Source organism: Helicoverpa armigera, chromosome 14 (assembly GCF_030705265.1).
Source record: "Helicoverpa armigera isolate CAAS_96S chromosome 14, ASM3070526v1, whole genome shotgun sequence".
In the NCBI taxonomy this organism is placed as follows: Eukaryota; Metazoa; Arthropoda; class Insecta; order Lepidoptera; family Noctuidae; genus Helicoverpa; species Helicoverpa armigera.
This window is the reverse complement of record NC_087133.1, coordinates 5085379-5108468: the sequence shown is the minus strand read 5'-3', so window position 1 is coordinate 5108468 and position 23090 is coordinate 5085379. Positions and strand designations below refer to the sequence as shown.

Here is a 23090-nt window from a genome sequence, read left to right as displayed (position 1 = left end):
AAACTTTCGATTCTTCTGACGTCATTAATACACATCAACAGCTTCTGATGCCAATCGTGTCACGAAGTAGATATATAAACAAATAGTAGGCTCTTCCAAGAGAATTACAATGTATGTGTTAATTAATAAAGGATTTAAATCCTTAATCCTAAGTACGTTACTGATTTGTGAAAGTACTTCAGACTTTTTATTATCTGTAGAGCTTTTGTAAATGTACCATTGCAATGCTAAAGCCTAACATAATGAGTTAGAAACTGTTGTATTAAATACTTCCTAATATGCATAAGTTAATGTACAGAACTTTTACTATAGTTTTAAATAAAAAGATTTCATAACTTTAAATGTAACGTTTATTTGAATATCCTGTCCGTTAATTTAGGTAGCTTTGTAATTTGCAAAATTAGAAAGCTACGCATCTCTTTTGAATAAATGTTAATTCTTATTTATTATTTGTCTATAACTTGTATAATCTATGTCAAGTTCGAATTATAAGTATTGTCCAATGTTTTGCGCTTGAACACAGTTACTTAAACATATTTCGACAATGCAATCACTCAAACAATTGAGGTATTATTTCAGAACCTTCAATTTAGAGCGATTGTCGTACGAATTATTAAATGTCTTGACTGCGTCATTTATGTATGCGTGGTTTCTGAGGTAGGTAGCCATTATTGAGGCTGTATTGTGGTCTAAAGAGCAGTGTCTGAAAGATGGAGTTTTATCAAGACCAATAACTAAATAGGTACTAAATAAGCATTTTATAGAATTTTCCTCTATCATCATCTTCCGAGCCTTTTCCCAACTATGTTGGGATCGGCTTCCAGTCTAACCGGATGTAGCTGTGTACCAGTGTTTTCCTGAAAGTGTTAATTGTGAATTTTCCTGTACATAGAACCTTATTATAATGATGAGTTCTTGAGAAATCTTTGGAACTATAGAACCGATTTTAAAAATTATTTAACTCATAGGAAGTCATATTATTTGTGAGTATCATAGGCTATATGTTTCATGTCATGTCATATCATCATGGGCGAGCCAAGAACTTAGTTTCTGAGGGGAACGGTTGCATATGGGTTCATAAATTACACTCCTGCAAATCTGTAAGTAAATGTGCTAATATGGTATTCTACAAATCGCCCACAGACCTAATTACTTTATTGTGACTTAATCCTCATGGTGATTGATGATGTTTTAGCTGACTCAAGAAGCTCCAATTTCAGATGAATTGCCATCAGTTTTAGTCACGGTTTACACTATATGTCAGTAACAGCTTTGTTCAGGCAGGTACATATAGCTAGTTAATTATGTTCCACACATCAGATTGTCGTTTTGCATGAATACACATAATTAATTGTTACTACAGCGATGAGTGGTAACGTTCTGTTTGTTGATTTTTACTTTCGTTTGCTTGAAGGTCAGATGAAATAAGTCTTGTAGATTGTTGCTTTAAATTATCTTACATTGAAGCTATTTGTACATCTAATCTATAAACTTTGTGATAAAACTGAACGAGTTTCAATATCAATAAACTTTTATAAATCTGTGAACAAATAAGAACGGATACCTTCGGAGAAGTTAAATCTAATTAAACATAGATACATAGGTATAATTTTGATGTGAGTATTTTTTCTACAGTGAAGGAGCTCTATGATGGTAAGTATGCTGACGCCAAAGAGGATTCCTGGCCGGACATAGCATAAGTATACTTATCTAGATATAAACGTGCTCTAAATTATTAGTAAAACAAAATTTAATCTTAATTATTTCAGTATTAACTTCAATGAGGTGTTATAAAAATAATAGCTCCAGATAACAAAATCCACCTGATAAGTTATTAATTTTACATACTTTAGCGCACTACATATTACTTTAAGCAGAAAGCAGACACACTAATTTAGTGAAATAAACGCTTTTTTGTACAAAATCCTTGACCACAATGTTAGAGCGGGAAGTAGCTATCACATATGGCTATATCCTAAGCTTAGCTATGCATTCTCACAAGAACATATACATTTAATAACTAGCATTGTTCTATAGTTCCATACAATGTCGATTCATAGCCAAGGGTCGTCGATATGAATTGCCTACTTGTTAAATGCGCTAGCCGTGGGAAATCTTTCTTGGCCACGATGCGTTTTTCTCTGTAAGGTAATAATAGTATTTGATAAATACGACAAACAGTAGAACAGTAGCTTTGTTTTTGTTTTTTTATAACTAAAGAATAATAGCCGGAATTCGCTTACCCTGATCTGGGCGACAGACGAATTCTTTGGACAGCAGAAAAAAATCTTAAGTTTTCTGCCTGAGGATCAAATCCAAGACCTCTGTACAATAGTCGCTCTTGCTACCAACGCAGCTGGTTAGAGTGAAGTTACCTATAAAATTTTAAAATTAATTATTAACAATTCATACATCGTAATAACCCGCCAAGTTTTTTGACGCATAACTTAAAGCATACATAATACGATTGGATCATGAAAATCAGACTAATAAACGGTTGGATATAATGCAGGAAGAAGGTTTAATACCGCCTAAAAATTGGCTGTATGGCGCGTTTCTCAAGTCATGCGGTCATTCGACATTCGTATCGCGAAGCGCGCCAGACGCACGCGCGAGTTCGGCCGTTGCGTTTTTACGCGGGAAATATTTACGTCATTGTTTACGTGAACTTTTAATAAAACTTCATGAATGAATGCCTATATACTGAAATAAATACAGAATGGATTACAAAATGGAGATGATTGCGCTACTTTTATGCGGTAAGTTTAGTGCACTTAATTGATTAAAATATTAAATTAATAATTTTACGCCCCTTTAAGTGCAAATAAAATTCTTTTCAAATTGTCTTACAAACATAAAACTATTTCACTAATACACTAGTTCCTGGTTAGTGCAATTGATTGAATGAGTATATGATCGTAAAATAATATTTTATAGGCACTTACGAAAATCTTGCGGCACGATCCTTACTTACCACTAGAAAAAGTCACCGGAACCACGCTGAAAGCACTTCAGTTATGCTCCTTTGTTGCGTCTAATTATGTTAATTAGTTAGGTTCTCCTTAGTGCTATTGCTAAGTAGTTACAGTTACTTAGTTACACAATTTTGCAAAAACGCTAAGATAGGCTGTTGAGTTAATTGTCATTGTCAATGTCTTCTAAAAAACTTGTTGCTTTTTGGCAACGTTGTTGTTTTATTGTAGCTTTTGTCGTGAACGTAGATAATTAAATAATTATACGTCTCGCGGCTGTGCCAAGAAAACTCAATGCTGTCTTGTGCTGTACATTATCTCAACGCGGACTATTATAAATCGCTCGCATTTACTTTTTCCTTGAAAAATAAACATTGACTAAGTAAATGAATTCTTTGTGAGACTAACTAACCTTGCACGTTAGTTATTTCTTCAATTTGTGTAAGAATGTAAAATGCTAATTACCCAGCAGCATTTACAATTAGATTAATACATAATTTCGGTCTTGTAAAAATATTTTATTCAGCAACGCGTTTTATTGAAAATATGTTTATTTTGATGCTCAAGATAGATCGATAAAATGCTATGAATCAGTCGTTTTGGGTATACATTCTGGTTCTACCTATATGGACATTGAAAACTGCATCAGTGCGTACAGATGCACTGTGCGGACTTTTAAATGAATGCAGCATGTTTTATGACATCATTAAGGTCAAGATATAATGAGAGAAATTTTCATATGTACCCGTTTTTGCTTGACTTTCATATGCATACAGTAAACATTCTAGGTGCATACCATACAAGAAATACAAGTACCTAGGTATTTCTTGGACCTATTTCTACGAATTAACTTAGGTATTACAGTAGATAATTAAAAGTACTCAGTAGAATATATTAGGGCACAATATTAACATAACACTTGCCTTGCCATGTTGCAACAGTTATGTGAAGATAAGTTTAAGTGGGTGGAGAACTATATCGCAATTTCGACGCCAATGTCTTTTTTTACCGGACTGTCGACATATCGTAATGTGTGGTTTCATATGACTTTAAAAATGTAAAACAATACGTTGTGAATATATTCTGTCGTCATTAAAATGATATTACTCAAAATGTTTGAAATAACTTTATTTTGGCCGTGTGCTTAGTATTTAGGATTACTGTGAGAAGTGATTGGTAAATAATTATAGAGCTGCGCATTTCTACTTTAATCGTAACATTACGATTTGTGGTAAAATTTGTTTTGTTCTGGTAATTATTAAAGGTTGCGGTTTCGATGTTCTCAAAACATTGCTATTTAGTCTTTCATAATACATATGTATCTAGAAAACATATTTGAAGGACTTTTAAAGAAATTATTATGTTGAAATATGCGTGCTCTACACGGATTAAATATATAATGTGAATATTTGGATTTTAAATATTAACTTAACTCTTTTCCATCAGGCCAAATTGGTGTTTTGCATAATCAGGAAACGGATGTTCAGATGTAGTAAATTGTTCTCCTATCACTTGTAGTGAGTTAAATACGCTAATAGACTAATACCTTACCTCTGATGGACATCTGTAAAACAAGGAAATGTCTTTTTTCTTTTTGTCCGCTATTTCATAGCTTTCTCCTACGAGTTAAACGCAGCGAGCTTATTCACATTTCCGCAATTAAATTGATGTCGAAGGAAGACGCATGCGTTTAAAAATGATGCTAGAAATGTAACAGTATGTTGTAACACACATTCATCATCATTGAAGCGGCTAAGCAAGATAGCTATTGTATTTGGATTAACTGCCTGTCCAACGCAATGTAATCTAACATTAGCATAAAACGTCAGTTGTAGTTATGATAGCGTACATGATTACCGAAGACGATTATATACATATATACCAAGCATGGCTTTGATTAATAGTAGAATGAATTCAGTCTATTTTAAGGCTTCTTAAATATATGGATTAGCAAACATGGTAAAAAGACTAGAATGCTTTAGCGGGGTAGACTGACTGTACAGTGAAGGTCTGACTAGATACAATTTAAGTATCTACCGTGAAGGCTATTTAATTATACTATTAGCTAATCAAATAAAATAGAGAAAAACATTGACTTCGATGCGTAACTTATGTAGTGCTTACAGCTTATTATGTCATGATTACGGCCTTAACACTTTCTTCTTATGTCACGGTTATAGGTAATGCAAAAACTATCATAATTGCTAACATGTAGATACAACACGCAGGAATATTGAACTAAAGAATTTGAAGGAATTTCTTTGATAGGTAAAGTAGATATATTTTTATTAAGCCAATTACATTTCTTTTCACACTTGATTATTATTACAGCGCATGTTACTTTTTTCCTCCGATAAATCAGGGCAAAGACGGAAAAGTATTCAAATAAAATTTATATACCTACGCTACCTAAGATATTGGCAAAATAGAACTCAACGTTTACGTACCTCTATATTCTTAGCATTACGTTCCATTTTATGCTAAGAGCGCATTTATTTGGTAATGCTGAATACCTCACGAGACTTGAAGTAATTCTTTATTTTGATGCAGCGATGCACAAGCTTGCTGTGATGCAATGTTGATGCAACGGTCACGCAACGCGTCTTCCGAATAATTATAAATAATGGAGGACCGAGTTTATAAATACATCTTCAAGTAGCTCTCAACTTTTGATGTTTTTTTCTAGATTTTTATTAAACGTGTTACTATAAATATATTACTTAGGTATAATTACTATAAAATTTAATGGACAGGAAAATTAATGTCTGCTGTCTATGCATAATCAAGTATGTATTATAGCATGGCATGTAAGCTACCACTAACGCCAATCCAAATGATTAAACCAGGTTTTGTTTCAGTCCAGTAGAGTAACCTATAGTTACGTTTCATTTAACAGATAAAAATAAAATAAATACTACTGAACATTGGAAACAGGTTTCACTTATCACGGATATTTAGCTTAAAATTACTTCCGCGGTTTCAGCGCTAAAAATAAAAAAAAGCTTCACGTTATGCACGAAGTTGGCGGTATTGGTAAATAATAGGAAGTTTCCTTTAACAATTTATTTTACTTACCTAGTGGTGAATCAAAGTTTCTTAAGTCAGGATTTAAGAAATTACTGGTTCAAAGACGTGAGTCTAGAATGGGACACATGGGCTGCATGTTTCTTATTTGTTTGCCCATAGACCATTCCATACCTACCGCCTATATAATAGGTACTGTGCTAAAATTACCTATATTTATTTTTTCTGCTGTTTTCAAATAACGAACTATATGAAAACTATATGAAATATATATTTTTTTTAAATATTGCTGTAGGTATTGTTTTTAACATTTGATATACCTACTTTAATAAAATCACGAATTATTATTATAACACTTATTCACAATAATCTCCATAAAGCCACTTATCCAGTATGCGTCAGTGCAATTAACTGGACCAATCGGGCAATTACTTCCGCGGTACTTTTAATATCGATTGGTTGGAAACCTTCCATATGGCCGTAATGGGGAACACAGATTATAGTGTACGAAACATGGTGTTAGTTACGGATGGTTCGCTTTCACCTTCCATGGAGTGAGCGACCCTCGCGACCTCCGTGGTGACCACTGACCACGGCTGTCACGTGTCAAGCATATCATATTCCTACTATTATACAACACTGATTGTCCGTTTTATACCACAATCATCCATCCTAAGGTTACGTATGAAAGTAAGAAGGTAGAAGGTATGGTACACAATGAATTTAACGTTTCGATTGAAAAGCAGTATTTTATCGAGTGACTCATGAATCGAAATTTCTAACCGGTTAAGATTTCGTATGCTGGTTGTTACTTCCGCGTCTTGCTTGTGAGATACAGAATTTAGTAAGGATTTCGTGAGAAAATTGAACTGGATTAATTGAGCTACTTTGTTGCTGACTAATAGACTGTGCAAAGCAGGAATTGTTGTTTTATATGTTGAAAGGGCAAATGAACCCAATTCCACGCAATGTAGACACTTACAATAATCTCCAAACGGTAGGTAGATTACAGAGAGACCTCAAATATTTGATGACAAATGTTGCAATAAAGTTTCCGTTTTCACATTATCGTGATATGCATACATTGCTAAAGTACCTATCTAAGTACTGACGGATCAAAATATTTAAATGGCTCGTTTTCCTACATTATGTAAGAAGATGATGTAGAACTATTTTAAAATAAATAATGCGTAGAAATGACTTACCTATGAACATTTAGAATAAACATTGCACCACCACTTACGACACCCTTAGGTTCCTTCGTTCAATTTGCATAGGTAAATGTCTAGCAGAACCAGCTTTCAAATAAGAGCACTATACGACAGGCATTCGATGTTGACATTTTATACGAGCAGGATACGATTTCAATTGGTACACGAATTAACAATCATTTATTATGATTCATGCGATTAGGTACTTATTAGGTGCAGAATGCCGACGATTCTTGGCGGTCCTGAATTTATCTGTTTTGGCTGGGGCTGCGCAATAGATTCCTCTATTAAACTGTTCAACGAAATTGTCGGCCGCTTGTAGCTTAGGATATTTTTCTTACGAATCAGGATACGTGCTCTGTTTGATTTAATAATATTTTTAAGCTTGCCTTTTAAACAAACCCGCTTAACACATTAAAGCTTACTTCTAGTAAGTAGATGCAAGTTTCCTCTTTAATAAAGAGAAATCATGTCAACCGTATCGAATGGAATCTTCACAGGTAAGTAACGAGTATCTGCTAGGCCGATTCCGAGAATTTCGATTCGATCCACATATTCAAATGACGTGATATTCCTTGAGATCTAATTTGAATATCTTCGAATGAAATGTTGAATAGAATCGGTTTTCTGAAAGTAAAGGTTTTAAATGTGACCGATCGACTTCCTAGATTCGAGAACTGTAGCTATTGTCCAATACACTGAAAAGTAAAGCCAAGCAAGCAGCAATTTAGGTATAAAATAGCATTAAACGTTGCAATGGGTAAATCATTATTTGACTGCAATAGACCGTTGCAATACGGATGTTCAACATAACTGTAAATCGATTACGTCACAACTAGTAGCTGTTATTTAATGTGTATCCTATAAGGACAAGAAAATACTGAGTTATTAAGTAACTGAAGTCATGGGCTTTAAACGCGAGTAATTTAGTGAGTCGTTAATTAAGCACTTATGCTGCATTGATTACATAAGTGCTAGATACGAGTACAATGCCTCTCGGTCTACAATCTTATTGTTCCCACGGTAATCAATAAGGCCTTCAAAGACGTATCGATAGTATCTCGATGTGGAGTGCCAATAATTATATGCATATTTCCGAACGTTTTTCTTTCGATGACACATTTACTGCTCATAAACGAAGTTAATTTTTGGAAAAGAAGTCGTTATGGAATTTGGCAGTCACAAATTCTCAATTAGTTAAAATATTATGAGCGGTCTGATGTTATAGTCGGAGTCGATATTATTTATTTTCACACATCAGTTAAAATGCCTCAACGGTTGAAACTCTTCTTGCGAAAATCTCATAAAGTAACAAGTGTGAAGAACTAATTACAAATATTTAAATTAGCTACGGAAAGGCCAAAACGTTGCCAATTTAAAACCGGCAAGTGCGTCTGCATTCTCGGTGTACTAGCCTCTAGTTAGTTTACGTAAACAAACATTGCCTTGAACTGTTAAATGAGGCACGCGACACGTCTATTTGTTACGTGGTAATTAACGCGCTTAAGTGAAGCGCGCTGTAAGTTCCATTGTTTGTTGAGATTAAGACATCTCGTGCAACCGTCATGACGTGAGGGTCAGGTGTCAAACAACTGGTGAAATGTGGGGTACTTATTGTATGTGAGCTGCTGGCTGTGGTACCTAATGACCTGTTATTGGTGATACCTACTTTAGCGCGTAGACTGTGTGCACGAATGCATTATTACCTATTCATTGTAAAACTATTGCAAGAGTAGGGTTTTGCTCATGTAGTTTTAAACACAGAAGAAAATGTTCAGGTTAATTTGAATAAAATATAGTCATTTCGGAATAAAATACTTAACAGTCAGTTAGCACGTGACTAAATATTTAAGTAGAGAATCAACACTTCGAATCGCTGGCTGTACGAAATGTCGTAACGGAATGAATGTTTCAAAAAGCTGTATAAGGAAACTTGTATAATTAAGTTGGCGATAGGTCGGAACGTAGTGGTTTTGTAGCTACATGTACCTATATTTTTTGTTTTTGTTTGAACTAAGCACCGAGTCTATGAAAAGATACTTAGTATATTGCATATACATTGCATATTTGATGAAATAATGGAGAATGTGTGCCTTAATTAAATATAAGTAGCACCATTGAAGATTAATATGGAACCTGTGAAATTTAAACACAAAAACCTTTTAAAGCATGAAGTTATGCATAAATATTGCTTAGTTTTAAGATTGTACGCGATTATTATGACTTACTCAATGTGAACTCAATAGATCTACTCCCATTGTTATCAAATACGCACCAGACAAATAATTCTTTGATATCCGAAAATAATTACCATAAAATTGTAATGGAAGCTACGGCTATCTCATCGGCGGCAAAAAGAATAGCAAGTGTTTCACCATGCGAGCTGTAAACAATGGAATGGATAGGGGAGCGATGTAGAAACAGTAGACCATATGCACATATTGTTGGACCACTTGCACCTATCAATTAACTATGATTAAAAGTATACGCTGAGGTCATTCGGTATGGAAAGTTCGCATCAAGCGGTCTCACGGAGAAGGCAATATTGTATTCAGTATCTATTACACGTGAGACAGAATAATGGTCCAATACAATGAGTGTAAGTTTGGCCATGATATGAAATTGCGGTAGACGTCATCGGATGCGTATAATTGTTTGTTCAAGGTAAGAGATCTTGACCTAGTTAGCGATTACATACAATAGGCAGGTTTTTGTGAAGGAGGTTGTATATTGATACTTAAATTATTATCTACTTCACAACTGAAAATTTCCAAGCTAAAGAAAATAGAAAATGTAGAAATTAATATTTTTCGTTTTATGTAGGCACTATAATGTTACCACAAAGAATTTAAGATGCATTGTAAAATTGAAGAGAGTTCTGTTTTGTATGCTGTTGCATTCACAAAGAGCATTGGAACATTGGAAAAGTGTCGAGAGAGTTGGAACAACTGTGTGTGCATTAACAATAAGTGTTTATGGGTGAAATTGCACGAGACATATTTATTTGCGTTATCTGTACAGACTGTAATTGCAGTTTCTAATGCATAGTGACAAGCCTATAAAAATACTTGATTGTTATTAAAAACTTATCAACTTCTTTATTATTGCCTGCGTGATTTCTAAAGAACTGAACATTAAACAATAATGCGGAAACACTTATTTAAACTGGCTACCGATAACAGCCTTGTTAAACATCGATTATATCAGTGTTTTACCGATTCTCGATTTTGAATTCGGACTTTTGAGAAAGTCCAGTATGAAAAACCAGCATTGTTTATACCTGAGTCCGCTTTAATGAACGAAAACTTATTAATTAGAATTGGTTATTTCATAACACTGTTTATTTATTACAAATTAGGTTGGCGATGAACACAAACCATTTATCTAGTTTTAAAGACAGATTTCAGCATATAACAAAGTAGAGCACGGGCCTGCAATTATATACATCATTTCACATTATTCTCCAGATGAGCGACGTGCGACATAGACAAATCGATTTAGCACCTAACTACTTTTGTCGATAGCCGGAGTAATCAAAACTTGCAAAATATCTTCGATCTCCGTATATGTTCTATGCACCAGAAATTGCATAGAGTATGCTAATTTTCAGAGGTACTGGTAACGGCAGCATCTACTAGTATGTATCACAAAAGCCGGTAATTCTTGTTACGGTCTGCGTCGCTTGCCTTAGATATGGTGTATGGTCAGCGTATGTCACGCCTGCGGCTTGCAGGTCGCGTCACACAATCTCACCTAATCGGTAAACAAGACGAGTTTTATGTAATATCTTTTGGCGTCTGTCCCGTACTCTTGGTCGAGTTTCGCTTTCACCTTAATAACACTTTCTAGAAGTTTGGTTTTGTTTATGGTAAATAACGCGACACGAGGATGACTTCTGATCACGCCAATTTGAGCCACAAGCGAGATTGTATAACTTTTAAGATTTAAATCACACTACCGGATCTGCATTGTATTCTCTAGCAAATAAATGCTTGCACTGGACATGTAACAATAGAATTGTACTTGCAAGTAAGTTGTATTCTTATAAAGTGTTATTATAAACGATTTGTACGTTTTGTGCTATTACCGTACTTATGCTGTAAGCAAAAGTTCCTATCTCAGTAGGCCTAAGGGTTCTGTTATCAAATGTTACGCCAGCGTTTCTGCAAAAAGGGCTATTATCGCTCTAACGTACAACTGTAAGTTCAATCAAAGCTATAATAGTCTACACATTATGCAGCATTTATTTAATCTAACATTAAGCGTATAAGTACTTGTATTAAAGTTACTGACGACAATACACGAACAAATTGTCCAACGATAGATATGTCTTGGTCAGATTATTATAAAATTAAGTGAAAGTGAGCTTGATCACGCATTCAATTTCTCGGGAACCACAAACGATCTCGTCATACATTACAGCTCAGCGTTGATGACAAACGGATGGAAATCGATACAATATATTGTCGAAACTCGTTCGAAAGAAAGTTATATGCCGTAGGATGTAGCATTTCCGCAGTTCTACGTATTAAGCTTTTAAAGGAAGTAGCCAATTTTTTTAATCACTTCTTCTAATGCTCATTTGAAGGTTCACACATTACATTGTAATAAATTGGTATTAATTATTACCTATAATTATGCAACTGCCACAATAGATTGATTAATATCCCTGGCAATGAATTTTGAGTAGCTATTAGAGTAATCGTGTCTGCGGGAAGATAATTTACTGCTGCTGCATCATGTTGTTAAACTTTTGTCTTAACTACCTATGTATAGGGTAGGACTCTGTAAAATTCCACATCTATCTATGTGATAATTTTTCTTTGTAGCTTTTCCATAGTAAGAGAGACATACGGCACCGAGAAAATGTCGAACATACCAGACGATGTACAGTAAAAGTTGTCATTGTGTGTGTTAGATACTAACGTGTTATCTTGATGTCTCCTAAGAGTTTAACTTATAATTTGAGAGACGTGCGCATTGTGCACGGTCTGTCGTGCGTGCTCTTGCGCAGCGTGACCGAGGGCCTACCCGGTGTACACACTACTAACAGCCTTTTTTTACTAATAAAGGTTGCCACGTAATATCATTTTAATGTATAACAATATAAACCCAACAAAACAACCAATGTAATCTATAATGAAGCAAAAAGATTTTCTGCACTAGAGCATAGAATCGTGACTGATTGAAACAATGACTGATCATTACGGTGTGTTGCATTTGACAAATGAATCATTGATCACGATTTATCTTAGTAAACGTCGACAACCTCGGTAGTATTGCCTAGTATTGGGATCTTCTGTACTGCTATTATGCTATATGGATGTACTTACCTATCCTAATCAAGGTATTAGGAATGTTTTGTTATTGATATCGAATTAATTACTTAGAGATTAATTATAAACTAAAGGTACTAAAATTTATACAAGATTAAATACAGACCGGTCAATCTGCACAGGAAGTTATAAATCACTTTCATAGAATAATAACGACCTTCGCTGACACCAGCCAGTAACCCGAATGCCCTTAAAACTGCCATTCACGGCACAAAAAATAACACTCACTTTTGTGCATTTGCGTCGAACAAAATGCGTAAATATGACTAAGCAGATATTGTCGTGTTCAATATAATAGTCTTGTCATTTGATCTCGGTTCATGAAATCAAATGGCGGTATTAGCTTGCTGCCGGAGATTGATTGGCCTTTATCTGCCAGCATATGTAACAACGGAGTACGTAAACCAATATCCTGTTTAGCTGTTATATTAACCGATATTATACACACTATGTAATATCATATAGAGAACTTAATATTTTTGGAGATTTTATGAGAACAGGCGATTTTATTACCATTATACACATTTGACAGCATTAGTTGCATATTTCAAAGAACTAAGATATTCTAGTGCACTCATATTACAATGCAATTTGATATTTCAGACCTTGTTAGAGCTAAAGGGCGTTTTCGTGCAGCCGTATGTTTGAACTGTGTGTTTGCAGTTCAACAGTGGTTTATTCTATCAGCATGAATGGTCTAAAAGTCAGAAGGACGCTATCATTATCTCAGGTCAAGGTATCTAAGCTGCTCGATTTAAGTATTTCTTAGTCGCATTTAATTGGCTGCAATTGAAGGGGAAAATCGAGCGTTTTCCGTCTAATTTATGCATGGATAGTAAAATAATCTGAACTATTGGAGCAATTGAGATGTAGTGTCTGCTTGGTTTGATTCATTTTGATAACTTTGAACCAAAAAGTAAACCTTTCCTGATGATTGCGACAGCCTCAGAGGTGACAGGTTCACGGGGACGAAGTAATAAGTAAGATGTTAAAACAGCGGAAAACAACACTAAATTAGTATCCATGTAATAAAATTTCATAATATCTAGACTTCTTCCTTAGTTTATTAGCATTTATTATTTCCTACTTCTACAGAATGACGTGATAGATTTAAGAGAAATCGAATGCTCTACGCACTGATGCTAATTAAAATTAGTTGTTGAATTTATTAGTTTTAATTAACGGTATCTATAGATCGGTGCGAGTGAGCCGCAGTCAGGATACGGATCTCCGTGTGCAGAGCCAGTCACTTCTCCAAGGCTCTACCCGTATTCGACACACGAACGATCCTGCCTTTCTAAAATGCTTACCTACCATTTATTTCGTTGTCGCTTTGCACACAATCTGATGCTGGTCTAATAAAATATTCTTGTTAGACAGGGTGCCTTAAACAACCTGCATCTTTGAAATCTATTTACTTTTGCAACATTTAAGACAGTGTTTTAGCAATATTAATGAGGGTACTTAATGAGGTAAGGCATTACTGAAATAATGGTTTCGATACAAACCTGCTTAAAGTTTAAAGCTTAATAGTATGTTATGCAAATTGTGCTTCTAGATTAGAAATCAGGCTTCGAAGTAAGCACGTGGTTTTGCTGTTTAGCAATATATGCAAATCTTTTATTTTGCTAATTTTATCAAACAAAACATGGATGGGTGAAACCACTAAGGACTCTCAGGTTCCCATGGCCCTCACAGACAGCAAATAGATTATGAAAATACATAAATCAAATTAGATACTCTAACATATTATTTAAATAGAAATATCGAGCGTGACGACGTTATAATTTATTGCCATTAGTTGTGACAGGGACTGGGTATGATCCCTTCAGTCACGATTCTCGATTAAAGTTGTATACGGCTTAGCCTCTGCATCAAAACGATCCCATCTGTCATTCATAGGAATTTATTCCATCGCTGGAAAAACTTGCTCGACTGTGATGCATAGACCATAAACATCATTGGTTACGTTCGTGTAGCGTAATCGTTGTTATTAATTAAGGTAAGATTGTATCATCAACTATTATGTTCTATGATATAAATTATCGGAGGGCAGTGCGTGTGAAAGCCATCACGAAGGCCAGAATCATTGCGTAAAGTATGGGGCTATTTTTTTCTAATTAAATGTAAATTAAAATTACCCGCTCGAAAGCTGTTAAATGAGATAAAGGTAACTACAATTAGAGATTGACATTCCGTTTTTTTTCTAGGTAGGTATTTGCAGCGGATGATGAGGCTGTTAATTGATTCTTTAATACAGTCAGTAAAAAATTGTCGCTCCCACAAAAACAAAACATGACATACAGTTAACAACCGTAAATAATTATGCAATTATGAATGGCAATGCAAAAACATGAAGGTTTCTTATGCCTTTGTAAACAGTAGGTAGTTTGTTACTTTATAAGTACCTAAATTGAGGCTTCCGAGTTTGTACAGAGGAATTCAAACACATAGTATTTCAGGAAATCTGAAGGATTGAAGGTAGCTATCGTTGAAACTAACTTTTATACCTGCAAATCCGAGGTTTGAAAAATTAAGCATAGGTACTAAAAACATTCGTTAATTTTTAAATCTTAGGTACCTAATTATATGCGTAATAAATCTTTGTATTGTCTTGTCTCATGGTGTCAGTACCAAATACTTAGCTACTTATATTCGAATACACAATTGCTAAAACTAGAGCGAATTTCATAACACAAACCTGGTATTCACGAGTCCGAAGGTACAGCGTACGAGAGACCTAGAGATTTATTGAGAACCAACCGACGCAACAGGAATCTAGTCGGTGAAAGTAAAATGTGTTTAGATATTAAAAGCCGATCGGTTACTTAACACAGACCTCGTTGGTTAATAAATAGGCCAATTGATACTGATTAATATGATGGTCAGGTGCAATCAGATGATTGTTTCACAATTAGATAATTATGTAATTTAAGAGATGAGTCTCGGTGAGATTTCGTGGTAAGATGGGCGCGCCAAATATTTCGGTGATGTTACGTATCAGTAAACACTCAAAAATAATTGGTGCAAACCCACTGGTGATTACTTCATTCAATGAGATAATGTAGACATCTTTTTGCTTGATCAAGGACAACCTACTAAAGCAAGACTCAGTGCGGTTAATTTATTTTGTAATTAATTTATACACTGACCCTTTTATATCTATCTCAAAGTTTTATTAAGTAGATGCCCATCTAGTGTGCGTATAAATCAATGAATACTTAGGTACTTATTGTTACCTTATATAGCTTTAAAACTGGTTTAGTTATTCGTTTAGGGCAGGGTATTCCATTCCCAGAGATGCTGTCTAGACATTTAGGACCCAATGTTTTATGAGTTCGTCAGTATTAGGGGAGGGTAGAGGCGGTAGGTTGTACATGCATCCGATATCGCTGATTTACATAGGCTTCAGGTACAAGACGGATTTCATAAGAGAGTACGTAAAAAGTGCATAGGGGTATTACATAAATGAGTAAATAACAGTGTACATAGGGGTGGTTACTAAGGGTGTACATAAGTAAATACATGAGGGAGTTCACCAAGATTTACCGACATAACTTAATACATAGGGAGATTTTTCAATCTATCTCGACTTGGGTTAGGCTAACAAAATTGTCGGTTACTTTGAAATGTTAGTGTCTTTGAGTTTAGTGCAGAAACGCACACTGAATCACAATATTCGGTACAATGTCAAGTTAAAAAGTGATTTTGACCTCGAAACGAGCATTGTCTTTAAGTGCTTGGGAAATAATTTTTACAGCCATACAACCGTATAACATGCCTTATGAGTTGACCATTTTGATAAATGTTACCATGTGTGAGTAATAGACATGTTTTATTGTTCCAGCTATGTGTGCACTTGTGGCATCAATCACAATCACACCCAACGGAAACAGTCCAGAAATAAAAATGGTAGGAGGAATGTCAGTGGACATGCATGATGGTTTCATACCAATGGAATCTAAAGTAGAAGAAACCACTGTTAGAACAAGTCGTGGAAGAAAACGAAAAGCCAATAACTCTACAAAATTATCTATCAATGAAAGATATAGAAGACTGATACCCTACATGACATTTTACTATGCTAATGATTTGGCAACGCCAACGACTGACAATGTGAAGGAGGTAGAGGTGGAAAAGGCGGAAATAGTTGAGACTGGGGCAATAAATCCCTCAGATTACCGTGAACCCAAGAAAATTATCTACACTAACAGAAACATTCCCAGATATCAAGGTAACCGATTGACTCAGCATAATATCGCATCAGCCAATCCAACAAAAATATATTACAAAGGTGGTGTACCAGTGTACCAAAGCCCGAGTAAGGTTTCTCAAAATTACAATCCATTACTGTCGGACTATAACGCGCAGCTACACAACGATTATGATACTGGGAGAGTGGTTCATAAACAGATATCAAAATCTCCTGGCTTTGCATTTGTATCTTCGACACGAAAACCTTATTTAAATCTGTACAATGAGGACTCGCCTAATATCAGATATTATTTATCAGAAAAACCAAAATATAAGTTGGTGCCTTATGAGCAAACGCCTCCCATTAAAGTCCCCGAAAATGAAAATGTTTATGACATAACGAAAAAACCAGTACCAGTATCTGTGTTAATACCTAAAGAGCAAGTTTACTTAAAACCAAGACCGGCTCGACCTCATTACGTTTATGATAATATTGACGTTCAACAAGCCACTATCAGGAAACAACCTGCGATCGTTTCCGAAAGTTACTACGAGAAACAACGTCCTCCGCTCTCGTTGCCCCAACCGGTAATACAAAGTGGATTTAAACCGATACTCCATGCACCGCAATACTCTAAGGAAAGTACAGTTTATTCGTCCAATATACCAGACAGTGGTAATTCAGAATTTGAATATCAAAAACAACAGGAACCACATGTACAGTCGGCACCAAATGTAAATTATGACGAATTTAAGCCTCAATACTATCAGTATGTTGTAGATCAGACCACTATAAAACCCCCTCAGCAAGTCACTTCCAACGCAATACCATTAGCTACATTACTGAATTCGCTCCAACTTAACAAGTCTATTCCGAAGCCTATCACGAAAGAAAACGTGGGTGCGTCTATTAGAACTTTACTGCAGGTATTGAATGTTTTGAAAGCTGTGCCACAGCAAAACAATATTGAGGCACCAATCTTAAGCACTCCAAAACCATTCGTGCCTTCTAAGGCCGTCAAAGTTATAGCTGAACCTGTAAAAGAAATTCAACCAGAAGCTGAACGTGAAGAGAATCTGCCTGATGAGGAGTTCCCGGCAGAACCTTATCTGGATCCCGTGAACCCACCATCCCAACATCTTGATGGTAAGTTAAAAGTCAAATATCCCATACTTTTAGTACGTACATATGATCATCAAAATCAGATCTGATGTTAAGAACGGATCTTATAATACAGTAAATACATAGGTACCTACAACCTATGTTGCGTCCTTTCCTCTTTACATTAAAGCCAAGTTGTACTTACCTAATACAGAGATTTTAAAGTTACAAGAAATGGATCTCCATTTATCAAGTCAGTTTGTGACATTGAACATGATTGACATGCCTACTGGGAAAATCGTCAAGTGACCTTAACTTTTTGTCTCACACGGCACACCTATAAGAAGTAATGTAGGTACTTTTAAGTGAATAATTATTTTTTTGCAGAAGTAACATCTGGCGGCGGTACCAGCCAGCATTTCCCCTTGCAGCAGGCTTCAGATGACGAGGGCGGTACTCCGGGGCGGCCAGGCATCGATTACCCCATTCTCACTACAATTCCAACGACAAGCTTCGACTGCAAGACTCAGCGGTACAAAGGCTTCTTCGCAGATCCTGAGACCCGTTGTCAGGTAATAAGCAACGTATAAGAATGTTTACAAAAAATCGGTGTTACAAAGGGAAAGTAGGTCGGCCAACTGTCGGCGTCTGTCTATGCATATTGCATTTGTGGTAATTGGCAAGCCAGAGGATGTCTCCCAAAATGGTCAACGGCTATGAAGTAAGTGTCCCATGTCACGGGATGTAGGCCTATTACATTTCTATAAAAAAGCACGTTGTCAGTAGTGATTGTGTAATGAACAGGTATCATGTTATGAATTGATTTAAGTACCTATAGAGAACATGCACCAAAGTGCGCTCATTTATAAGAGGGTCCTTAATTGACGATTTTGTGTGAAAATCTAATCAACTTGGTTTAAAATAAAATGTGAATAAGTAGTCCATAATGTAACTTTTAATAGACTCGGCAAGAGTCTATTAAAAGACAATCAATGTTCTCTCGATAAATTGATTGACCGTAATGATTCATAAAAGATCATTTCTGTTACCTAACTTAAAAAGTTAAACAGAATTACTTTTGAATGTTTGCAAACTGACCTTCACCCTGACCAAAATCGACCTGATTAGGTAATTCGGTAATGTTACAAATATTTAACTCTTTTGAGACCGTTGTTGATTACTTTTACCCTAATTGCACTGTACCGCTTGCAAAAATGAGAGCAATCTTAATACTCCTCACATCAAAAAAACCCCTGATTATCTTTAGGTATGGGGTAGATAGATGACATCTGAGCAGGTATTTATTTTCTGAACTGCTAGCTATTTAACACATTGGATCGTCAAAGCTAGCTAAAGACATAAGTAATCATTGATTCAACAACGATTAGGTAGCTTAATGTTACGGACTCCTTCACGTTTTTTTGTAATTGAGAGAAATATTTTATTTTCTAGGTTTGGCACTACTGTGACCTGAACGGTGGGCAGGCATCATTCCTGTGCCCGAATGGGACGATATTCTCCCAAGCGGGGCTCACTTGCGACTGGTGGTTCAACGTGCGCTGTGCATCTACCACGCAACTTTACGTACTCAACGAGAGCCTTTATAAATACATTCTGCCGCACTCGCCGAAGTTCCCCGAAGATTACAGCGGGCCCCTGGTTGATAAGTAAGTGTTAATTTACAACCTATCTTATTTGTCAGCCTTCAGAATTTATACGTTGTCTCTACAGGAACAATTAGAATTAGGTGCATATGTGAACTTACCCGATAACCATACTTACTCCAGTCGCTATTTTTGCTGCATATAATAAAATCTGTCTTTTAGAACCTGACATTTTTTATTCGTGTGTTAGTAATTCAGGTTTATTTGGTGTGTACTTAATAACGATTATTTATTTTTATTTACAGATATTTAAGTCTGAAGTTTAAAGAAATGGAAGAACAATTCAAAAAGAACAAAAACAAGCAGAGTGCTTCTGAAAAGACGGACTCGGATGAAGAGGAATCAGACGATTCTGGTGAAAGTTCCACTGAAACGGAAGATTCCAGTGAAGAGAAAAACAGTGAAACTAGTAAGGCAGGAGAGGGCGCAGTCAGTGAGGCCAGCGTCGTGGTGGGTTCACCGGGAGAAAGTGGCAAAGTTGAAAGGCTACAAGACTAAAACCTCACATCAACCGTATAGAAATGAAAACGTTCCTTAAAACGTATATTTACTTCACACATGAATACAGCTCGCAGTTTCATTATCTGGGTTGAAAACTTCGACGTTACGTCTTACATTAAAAAGTGGATGTCCCCTCTGAATCATCATTTAAAATGTGCAAAAACATTATATGAATTGGATAAGTGTGCCAATGAGATTTAACTGTTACGGATGTCCAGTTATAGAGAAGCTGCAGTATTTAAATTTAATTTAATTAGGACTAGATTACTACGTGTAATTCCTCAAATGGGAAGAAGTCATCTTGCAAAAATATTTGAACACCAATTTTTGACTGTCGATAAGTGTCGTGTTTTGGACTGTGATTGGGTTTCCCGACTCGGGAGTCTAACAATCAGTCAGTGACTGCTAGCAATTGATTGATTTCAACAAATGCTGTGTTCTTAGATTAATCTTGATCCACTGTCTATAATAACGCGGGTAAACACATTAGGGTTTCCTCAACCTGACCACGTAATCGTACATAACACAACTTATTCATTCTAGTGGATCTTTTGGAATGTGATAGTGGATCGAGTGGAGATTTTGATCGCACTATATATTGCTTTAAAGTATGCAATCTTCAACCTATAAACAGAGCTACAGTTATCAGAATATTTTCCGTTAATGCCATCGCACGAATGGCTTAGTGAGTCATCTTTTAAGAGTAATAAAATCTCGTAAATGCAAAGGGAGTAGGTATAGCTACATTACTAACTGTGATAAGTAGATGGCTAAAACCTGTGTGCTTGCTCCTATGCAAATAGCAAGTAATTTGTGACTGACTGTATTGCCAGATATGTGAATGTTGATAAATCTGTAGTTATTTATTTTTGCCATTTGCCACTGTACACTTCTTTCTTAAATTATAACTAGTATTAGGGAATTAAACTTGCCATATATTGCCATGTTTAATTCAGATTGAATGTAGGTATGTGTGTTTAGATGACTTTGAGCAGAAAGTAACTTAATTGTAATGCTAGTATTTATAGTGGAATACTCATAGTGATATTTGTGCAATGTGTAAATAAATCACACCTATTGTATGTTTTGCCATTAACAACATGATAATTATTAAACTGTGCAATAAAATTATTTGATATCAGAGAAGTTTTTTTTCATTCTATGCTAAAAGAAACACCAGTTCGAAGTGATGTATTTATGTATTTATTTAGAGCATTAAATAAGTGAATATTTTTTATAATTATACAAGTAGGTAATGTTTATAATCACTTCACTTGTAGAACCCTAAAACATTATGATTGCGGCAGCTGCAAAATATTGCATAATCAGAAAGAGATATAGGTATTTAAAACTATGATAACAAAACAATAATAGAAAGAAACAACATATTTCAACAATAAAAATATTAACTAGAAAAGTGGGTGTGACTAGCCAAGCACTTTGTTACAGATGACTTCACATTGCTACGTTAACTAACCTACATTCTTAGATTGGGACTTATGACATCAATTAATGACTACCTATGCATTATTCATCTAAAGATATAATACTGATAAATGAATTACTGATATTTGATGAGATTCAATGTAATATTATTCTGTACCTACATCAATATGACATACAATAATTACGAATGCTATGTTGGACCGTTAAAAGCTAAATATTCACTTAGACAATTAAACGATGTGCTAAGTTCACACAATTATCTGTTTTAAAATACGACACTTAATTAATTAAGCGAACTAATTTACAATAGCTTTTTCATTAATTAAACACGTTTCATTTTAGTTATTAAGCTAAAGTCACAACAATTAGCCTGGTCACTATCTACTTAAAATATTTTATACTCAAAGAAGTCCGAAGCAGCATTGAAGTTACCTTTACTAATTATTTTGACACGCTTTTAATATCAGCATGTTCCAATAGTCAGAAAATCTGATAGCGGATAGCAAATTCGGAAAATTAAAGATAAACTCGTGGTAACTAGTCTGGAATGTTATTATAGTTGCAAGTCAAGTGTAAACACCTAAATACCCTTAAAGTTATGCGATAACCGCAGACAATATTTATACAAAAATATAATTTATAATACATAAGACTACTATAAGATCGTGTTTAAATGTTAATTTAAATTTTGAACACGCATTAAGTTCCAAGATATTTTGCTACCTAAAATTTTGATGATTAATATTTACCAATTAACAAATATTTACATTCAGACCATACCGTCTCTCCCTCTTAAAATCAATCACATGTTGTTACCGTTTCAGTCTTCATTCCTTTATGTATAAATTACTTGCAAATAAATATGTTTCACTTACCTACACTATACATACGATTATTGTTAACATTGAAGGTGTTGAATTTAGCTACTTACAAGTTTCAAAGAAAATGTTAAAAGGTGTCTTAACACCTCGATTCCTCCTGGTAAATAAATGTTAAAAATCTATTTAAAAAATTTAACGTTCCTTGACTAACTAAACTGAGCCTAAAATCGTTAACTTTCCAGTATCTTACTGTGTAATTTACCCTGTTAGTTAAAATTAGTTGTAACAAAATTCAATATCTTACTCATAGAGAACAATATAAATATAGCGCACGAAAACGTGCGATAAAACACATTTTATAATTACTTAGTAAATCATGCGTGCAGCACGTCAATGTAACTAAGGACTACTCACATTGAACAAGAAACAAAGATGCGCTCGATGTAGTGAGCGCGTTGCAGGGGTCGGGGGCGTTTGTGTGTCGCCTAGTGCTTGAGCAGCATGGCGGCGTGCTTGAGGCGCAGGTGCGAGCGCAGCGTGTCGATGCGGCTGTAGGTGGCGGGGCAGTAGGGGCAGGGCGAGCGCTGCGCCGTGTGGCTGTGGAAGTGGTGCCAGCGGTTGGACACCTCCTTGCCGCAGGACTTGCAGCGCCACAGCGCCGCGCTGTCGGCCACGGCCACGAACATGCTGTGGTACGAGTAGGGCGCGGCCGGCACGTGCGCGCGCTCTGCGAACAACAACGTGCCAGCACCAGCCTACACAGCCGCTCTCACACGCGTCACGCTCACGTAGCACGAGACATGGGCCTTCGGTTACACG

At 35.5% G+C, this 23090-nt stretch overlaps 2 protein-coding genes across 2 annotated transcripts in view; one reads left to right on the top strand and one right to left on the bottom strand.

The window, feature by feature from the left end:
* The first annotated feature begins 2555 nt into the window (after nucleotides 1-2555).
* LOC110380249 (uncharacterized) lies at nucleotides 2556-21167 on the top strand. Its single transcript, XM_021340174.3, has 5 exons — nucleotides 2556-2759; nucleotides 16391-17884; nucleotides 18227-18411; nucleotides 19292-19506; nucleotides 19749-21167. Exons 1-5 carry the CDS (start codon nucleotides 2720-2722, stop codon nucleotides 19999-20001), a joined length of 2187 nt encoding a protein of 728 aa, XP_021195849.3. The 5' UTR covers nucleotides 2556-2719; the 3' UTR covers nucleotides 20002-21167.
* A 17-nt stretch (nucleotides 21168-21184) lies between these two features.
* The window catches only part of LOC110380888 (sex determination protein fruitless), a 49655-nt gene continuing 47749 nt past the window's right edge, over nucleotides 21185-23090 (bottom strand). The window contains exon 10 of the mRNA XM_049837220.2: nucleotides 21185-22998. Coding sequence (XP_049693177.1) covers nucleotides 22757-22998 — 242 coding nt within the window. The 3' untranslated portion in view covers nucleotides 21185-22756. The remainder of the gene's footprint in view (nucleotides 22999-23090) is intronic.